The sequence below is a fragment of the Leuciscus leuciscus genome (assembly GCF_965113295.1).
Source record: "Leuciscus leuciscus genome assembly, chromosome: 5".
Lineage (NCBI taxonomy): Eukaryota > Metazoa > Chordata > Actinopteri > Cypriniformes > Leuciscidae > Leuciscus > Leuciscus leuciscus.
The window spans coordinates 30,380,930-30,389,619 of NC_138729.1; the positions used below are offsets into that span (position 1 = coordinate 30,380,930).

The following is an 8,690-nucleotide window of genomic DNA, read 5'->3' on the forward strand; positions in this document are numbered from 1 at the left end:
TAATACTCCACTAACACTCTAATGAGAGTTAGTAGACATGTAGGGGCAACCTTACTTATTGTCAAGAGAATGTGTTAAAGGGACCATCAAAATAAAGTGAAACCAAAAAATCTTACCCCAAACTTTTGAACATTATCTATGTCGCTTGTGAGAAACCATTTGTATAGTCTAATGATGCTTCAATTTGCAATCAAACTTCACATTACCAGATAAATATGCTTTTTGAAGTCCAGTTGTAAAAGAAAAGAAAAAAACTCCAGCTTTTTGAAGTCTTATGAGTACAGCCAGAATATGAGAGGTAACATCCTTCACAGCCTGTTATTGCTGTTACGTGGATTCCTCCTCAGAATGAAATCTTGACTTAAATAGCTTGTTGAGTGTGTATCTTCCACCATCTTAGCTTTGACCTTTTGGGGAATATATTTCTGTGAGACTCTCCTACACACATGAACTACACACAATAGATCCACTTCAGGTCCAAGTTATTTGTGGTATTATTTGTGGGGGCCGATTAGCATAAAACAGTGAATTTGAGCTTGTGGGTCAATGATTCAGCCTGGCCTTAAATACATATGCAATACACATATTTAACCAACTGAATGAATGAGGAAAAGCTCAGGAAGAGAGGTGAAGAGGTGGATATGATGTCTGATGGCAAAAACATCATCATACTGCAGGCTCTGTTGTCAGTTTTCTGAAGTAAAGCAGGCATTTATAAATGTTATCAAATGAAGTACACAAAAGAAAACTATGGAAAATAAGAAAAGGCCTTTGGATGACTGATGATGTAATGTGGATGTAATACAAATTTATATAATTTATGCTAATAAAGGTAAGCTGGAAATTAAAACTAAATTTAATATCATGGCTAACCTCTAAATGTTTTTTTTTTCTCTAATGTTACCTGTTTACACTATAATTTAATTAAAAACATTTTTTTTTTAAATACACCATATTCTGTGAAGTTCAGATTTTTTTCTCTTTTTAATTATTTCTCTTATATTGTTTTCCACAATCTCACTCATAGAATTAAACAGCTTAAGTATGCTTACTACTTCTATATGTTCTATGTCATCATGACTTGTGAAGTTGTGAAGAGGTGTGAAGTTGTGTGTTATTAACATGTGATCCGATCCTGCGAAATTTCACAGAAAGTGAGGTGCAGGAGTATATACTATTAATTGCATTGTTTGTAGAGTTGTATTGTGTAGATGATATAGTGACATGTGAGAGATGTTCATCTTTGTCGTGCAGGACGCTGGTCACCATCAGGACGAGCATGGATCCATTTTTGTGAACGAGGCAGCATTTATGTCTCCCTCTCTAAACAACCGGCACATCCACCTTCAACATCATCCACACCATCATCATCAGACTGTCCACCTGCACTCAGGATCTATAGGATTCTCCGATTCTCCCAGTGCTCAGAACAGTCTCAATTCGCTCCTGGCACGATCCAACCACAGACAGAGCTCTGCTGGAGTGTCCGATGCTCCTGCAGGGCATGAGAGTTGGACCGGAGGAACAATGTACTCGACCCCTCTGAGAAGTCTAACAGAGAGCCCAAATAATGGTAATGTTTTTACTGCAATCACTTGTTACTTAGTTGTGTTGACAGTAATGGGTGGGCAGTATGTCAAGTCTTATGTCACAGTATGAGTATTTTGTAAGTTATTTTTGCTGAACATTCTACAGCTCCGTATAAAAATATCTGCATTTCTTGGTATTAAAAAGTAAAAATAGTAATATTATGAAATATTAGTGCAATTTGATATAACTGTTTTCTGCTTTAATATTATTTTAAAATGTAATTTATTCCTGTGATGGCAAAGTTGGATTTTCAGCATCATTACTCCAGTCTTCAGTGTCACATGATCCTTCAGAAATCATTAGAAACATTTCTTATTATCAATATTGAGTTATATATACAGTTATGATGCTTAGCATTTATTTGAAATATAAATCTTGTGTAGCATTATTAATGTATTTACTGGTTTCATTAAATTTAATACATTTTCTGAATAAAAGTAAGTTTCTTTTAAAAAAACAAAACAAAAAAAATCTTAATGACCCAAAACTGATCAAATCTGGCTCAATGTAAAAAAGCTTCACATTATGTAACATTTGAGTTAAAAACAATACTTAAAACAGGGATGCATTATTAATAATTGGATGAATCACATTTAAAGCCATTATAAAATACCTGTTGCAACATTACTTGGCAACCGTAAATAACCTACAGTTACAACCTGCACCAGACATTTGGTGTGACACGTCAAACTGTCCACCCAGGTAACACCCATCTGCCACTCACTTTAGAGTATGTGCTAGTTTTCTGATTTAAAACCGTGTCACGGATATGCTGCAATATAAATGGTACTGCAGAATATCTAATGATTGACATGTTTCTACCATTATATACCTGCCCATTCTGCTAGTTGACAACATGAAAAAAACAACAACAATAAAAACAAGTTTGGCTTGATTTTCTGCCATTACATTTTTTTTTTACGTTTGTCAGGGCGCAGATTCAAAAGAAAGAACTGATTTCATCACATCTACTTGCGAATCATTATTAAAGCTTGTGTTACCACAAAGAAAGCGAATCGACCTTCGCTGCTGTGTTAATCTGTGTTTAATAACAAAGATTCATCCTCACTCTATCACACCCAGGTACAAACACGCACAGATACACATCTGTCTCAGCGATCAATTGCACCTCTGTCTATTTACTGTCGGGATGACAGTGGCGTGTGAATCAAGGGCCGCCAGCTACGGGAGACTGATTGGAACATTGATCTAAAAAATCTTTACCGAGTGACCTGTCATCTCACAAGAGCGAGGAGGGGAGAGGGACAGAAACTTATTCATCTGATATTTACTCATGAGCTGTTCGAGTTGTCTGTTTAACATTACGAATCGTCCCTCTCACACACACAAACACATACACTTCATCTCTGTAATGTCTAAAGGTACTTGTTGAACATTTTAACACTTGTATACTACAGTAAATAACACATCGTATTTACTTGCTTTAAATGTTGTATCCTGTGTATATTGATTGCCTCATTAACCCTCTCTCATTATTGACTGAATGTGCACAAGGGTGAATGTTTAGCTAGATTAGGGTCCCACTTCCTAGCTTTATCATCTATAGAGTTTTTTACAACATAAATATCCATAATGTATATTTACCACATTTGTTTACCCAGAATCCCCTGCTTTCTACAAGAAAACTCTATCAGTGTGTGCGTAATTGCATAAGCGTAAGCAGGTACTACATTTGAATTTGATATTATTTCATGACCATTAAAACAGAATGTCCAATATAGTATGAATATGGGTAGTATGAATGAAATTCATTAAAAACTGTTGCGTCGCTTCACTAATATTCACAGATCCTCTCCCGTGGCCTCATGGGATAGTAAAGTGTCCAGCAAATGCGCAGTTCAGAATCGCGGTGGAAGTAGTAGGTCATCCAGGGACTTTTCACCTACTGTTTTTCGAATACTTTGTATTCTATTGGCTTACTGTTTTTCCGCAATCTATATTATAGGAAAGTATTTGATTTCGGATGCAGCGTTTGTCAGTCTTGACACAATCTGATGAGTGTTGCACTCAGGTCAGTTTGGCTGGTTGACATGGCTCAGTTGGTCTGTGCTGGTAGTAGCATCTTTCTGCATTGATGGGCATTTATTCAGACAAAATGCAGATTTTACAAGCTATACAATATATATATATATATATATATATATATATATATATATATATATATATATATATATATATATATATATATATACACACACTAAATATCTTACTGAATTCAGCAAGGATACATTAAATAGTTCCAAAGTGACAAAATACATTTAATGTTACAAAAGGTTTCTTTTTCAGTGCTGTCCTTTTGAACTTTCTATTCATCAAAAAAATCCTGAAAAAAAACATATCAACGTATTAAGCAGCACAACCATTTTCAACATTGATAATAATAAGAAATGTTTATTCAGCATCAAATGAGAATGATTTATGAAGGATCATGTGACTGAAGACTGGAGTAATGATGCTGAAAATTCAGCTTTGCTGTGACAAGCAAAAATTATATCTTAAAATATATAAAAATTATTTTAAATTGTAATAATATTTCACATAAGATGCTTTCAAACATTAAAAATACCTGTACTGGACACTATATCTGGAGGTTTTGTTGGGGCAACCAAACAAAGACAAAAAAAGAGAATCCACTAAAGATCTGAAGCAATTGGAAATGCAGTTTGCCCCTGTTGATATGACACCTCAAGTGAATTACATCATAAATATCTAGGGTCACAAAAGATTATGTTGATGATGCATGCACAGGCTTAAACTAAAAAAGAAATGTCCTTATAGTGTACCTTCAGAATTGAACATTTGTTACCTGTCCTTCACATTATCCATTATCTCTCTATATATGAAAGCCTTGATTTGAAGTGCCTGTTAAATCAACATGACTATAACACTGCTTTGTTTAACTGTTTATTCAGAGGTCAAGACCACAGCCTTACAATAGTCACTGTTTGACTGGTTCATAGTCCCTGTTGAGAAGCAGGTAATTAAATGTTAGAAGGATTCATCAGTTTCATTCACAACATCACATGAATGTAAATGACATGTGATGGCACTTGAGCTGTACCCCTTGTGTGGGTTCGATTTTTTGAATGCAGCAACATGAATATGAAGGTAATAGTTTGCTCAAAAATTTTAAACTTCCTACCCCTTATTATTTCTTTGGTGAAACACAAAAGAAGCTTATGTGCTCCATACAGTACAATGAAAATAGATGGCCTAAAAATTTGGTCTGTTCCTTACACATAGGAAGACCATCAATGAATACGGTCTTAAATTTCAATCTGTTCCTCACACGAAGCTAGTAGAAGACTTGCAATATAGCAGTGGTTCCCAACCATGTTCCTGGAGTACCCCCAAAACTTCACATTTTGCATGTCCCCTTTATCAAACACACCTGATTCAACTCATCAGCTCATTATTATAGACTCTAAGCAAAGCCACGTGAAGGCAAGCTATGCAACCTTAGCCAGAAAAAAAGCAGGGAAGGAAACAAGAGGCCATTTTTAACTTTGCGCACGAGCAGATCCATTTCTTCGCTAGAGAAGCGTTACATTTTTCTACTTGCAAATTCCACCACATAAATAGCAATCCGCCATGGCGCGAGCGCAACTGGTTTTTAAAGGGAATGGGAGATGAGACTCTGATTGGTTTATTGCATGTTACGCCCAAAACACACCCATTACTCATTAAGAGAATAGGGACAACCCTCATCAAATGGTCATCTTTTACTTTTGCTCATTTAATAAATCAACAACCCGTCGTCTAATCTTCAACATGTTTGCTCTTAAACGTTAATTTTGGATTGGTATATTTTTTTGAGTTTACACTGAACAAAAACGCTATTTTATAAGATAGGTCACTGACAATTGCTTGACGGGTATGATTTAGTTTGCTTCAGGTGACTATTGATGACGTAATGACTAATAACATCCGATTTGTCTTCACAGATGTGGGTCAGCTCAGCCATCTCCAAGAATCTTGGTCAGCCGAAGGAACAGGGGTGGGGCTTCCTCAAGCCGACGTCCTGCTTGTCAACCAGCCCTTTGTTACCATGGAGACAGAGAGCAGAGATACTGATGGAGAGGAGAACATTGTGTATCTCTGAAATGAACAAACAAGCTTTAGTTGGTTTTGAAACAGAACATTTGGACTTGGATTTGCAATTTGAGATTTGGATCAGGATATGATCCCACTCTTTATTTGTGTGGGTATTTTTAGTCTTTCTTTCGTCTTAGCACACTTTTGGCCTTCTGTGACATTCTCCAGACTTCATAGAACTTACTTTGGTCCGTGTGAGATGGGACTTGTCGAGTGGCTGTGTTTTGCTTTATAGCCTGGAGCCTGCAATGACTGAATCAGGTTAGGCAGTTTCTGCACATGTTTACTCACACATACTAAAGTCCTCTCCCACATTGCTGCACAGTGTAGTTTTCTCCAACTGTTCATGTCAGCTTACATCAGGACACAAAAATACTGACCCTTTCGTTCAGTAGATGGACGATGACTTGGTTTATAAAAGCATTCTCTGCCTATTATATGAGTCAGGCTTGTGTGTGTGTGTGTGTGTGTGTGTGTGTGTGTGTGTGTTAGCATAAGGAATCACATTATCTCCTCTTTCAAATTCAATCTCTCACTTTAGGAAATTGGTTTCACATGTATGGATGGAGGGGAATGTGTAAAATGTGTCCTCTTCTGAAACATTTCAGTTATTTGATGCTCACGAGACATTGCCTATAATATCACATATGCAGTGAACATCTGAAAAGTCTCATCAGCATTCAGATTACACACTGGCATTCACCTTTATCTCTTGATACTTTAGGACAGTATATTGTCATATCAGCCTGAAGGCTTTGTTCATGCATTTTGCATGTTGTCAGTTACATTATTCATTGTTTGTTTTATGTGGATCAACATTTTCATCACTTTTTGTTCATACATAGGCTATATTTTTGTAAATAGCATAAATTCAGGCCTGCTGTAATTTCAATCACACAAAAAAAATCCCTATTCAAATTCGAGCCATGATTATTATATATAAAAAAAAAAGACTACAGACCAGTACTAGGGGTTCTAAACTGACAAGAATTCAGTGTGTATTTGCTTTTTTCAAAGGCTTATCACTGATTTAAAAGCAGGTGCTTTGCTGCGCATGAGAACACTTGCTATCATTTGTGTTTTGTTTCTTCTAATGCATAGACCCTATTTATTGTTGATATTTTTAAGGAATAATTGTATGTACATAGAGCATGTTTTGTATAATTGTTGTATGTAGATGGGTGTAGTAAATGTTCATACATCAGCTTGTGTATTTTTTTTTCTTGTTTTAAATAATCTTCATCTATTTTTTTTTTTAGCATCCTGAAATCTAATATTTACAATGATGTGTTTATGTACTCAACTGCTAGATACCAGTTCCAAATAGATATTTTAAATTCTTTGTCGGTACATGTGCCATCTATGCATTTTTGAATGCAGGTCTAAATATGTCAACTTTGATTTCATGTTGACTTAAAAATACATACATAATTCAATTGTAACTTCTCATTATAGTCAAGTTTCCCTTTTAAGTAAGAATGCATTAAGGTACAGAATTGCAGTAGGGAGTTCTTTAAAACATAATTTATCAAGACTGTAATTGCAAATGTCAAAATTATTTGTTAATTCCTCTTTTCATTGCTGCAGCAAATGCATTTAGCTGAACAAGTAACGTGAATAAAATGAGCGACCCTAAACCATAACTCTAGAACCAACTGATTAATAATCCAATGAACAGTTTTTCAGTAGACTGTGAAATATTTATCAGTACAAGACAAAACACATGCTGCTGGGCAGAAACATTTCATGCAAATGTGTTGGATTTTAGTTGGAGTCCAAAAGTTTGCCTTTAGGTTAGAACTTCTAGAATTTTAAAGAACTGTAGGTCTGACCAAAATAAGGAAAAGGCCTCACTGCAGATACGGCTACATTCAATTACTGTGGTTAAAATTGATAATCATAATGTCATATATTTTCATAATCTCTTATGTTTTATATATTTATGGTGACTATAACAAAACCTCTTTTTTTTTCTGGTTATCGCCCTCCCCCTATTATTTAGGGACCTCTAAATGTTATTTGCACACACTAACAAAGTCAATATATAGTGCTGCTGAGTAATGCGTCTGTGGGTGGGGACAGTAGCCAACCGTACAAAACGCCTCCCCATGGCACCGTAATGACTTTAGGAGCAGTTCCACTGTAAACCTGTCATCCCAGCAAATAAATAACGGCCATTAACTAGCATCCCACCTATGGCCCCTTTCCTGTGCATACTACTCTACATATTACTCTGACGGGTGTGTTAATCTAGAGACACGAGAGGACATAAACATAATGAATATAAAAAATGGCTACCAGGCGGTCTTTGATTTTGGAGGCCAAGAAATGGAACCAAACCGTTATAAATACATTTTACGTTTATTTTTAATTTTTTTAATTTGTCAACGTGCTAGACAGAAATTTTTGACAATTTTTCTCATCTTTTAGTGTCTTGCTCATGGGTGCTGCGTTGTAACGCCTTAGAGCTTAAATGCACCTCAAGAACCTTTCTGTTTTTTGAGTTTTTGATTTCACTGCTCTGCTTCTTGCATTTTTAAATACCCCTTTAATTTGATTGTGGTGTTCCAACTGCTTATATTTAAGAGCAATGCAACTTTTCATTGTGTGTATCATTCTGCTTGTCTGTTTATTATGTGCCCTTCAAGTGGATTCAGAAATATCTTTATTAGCGAACAAGCAAAATCGTATTTAAAAGTTGCCAAATTGTGACATTGGAAGAGACGGGTCAATTTAAAACATAGTGAAAACACTGACCCATAATAAAGTTAATATCTATAATGCATATAGGCTATAGATCGGTGAGCAGAAAGTCAGTAGAGAACTCTGTAAAATTAATCAGTCAATTTTCACTGTTTGCTTTATGTGATAAAACATTTATCTTTGAAACCATTTATAAATGATAGAAAATAATATTTTTTATCATTTTAAATTTAGATGTAGTTGTTTAGTTTTATTGTTCACAATATAATATATATATATAT

At 35.3% G+C, this 8,690-nt stretch overlaps 1 protein-coding gene across 6 annotated transcripts in view; it reads left to right on the forward strand.

The window, feature by feature from the left end:
- The window catches only part of arhgef28a (Rho guanine nucleotide exchange factor (GEF) 28a), a 74,383-nt gene extending 67,335 nt beyond the window's left edge, over positions 1-7,048 (forward strand). For all 6 annotated transcript variants that reach the window (XM_082168998.1, XM_082168997.1, XM_082169001.1 and 3 more), the window contains 2 exons: positions 1,255-1,573; positions 5,556-7,048. In XM_082168998.1, coding sequence (XP_082025124.1) covers positions 1,255-1,573; positions 5,556-5,713 — 477 coding nt within the window. In that variant the 3' untranslated portion in view covers positions 5,714-7,048. The remainder of the gene's footprint in view (positions 1-1,254; positions 1,574-5,555) is intronic.
- Positions 7,049-8,690: the final 1,642 nt, after the last annotated feature.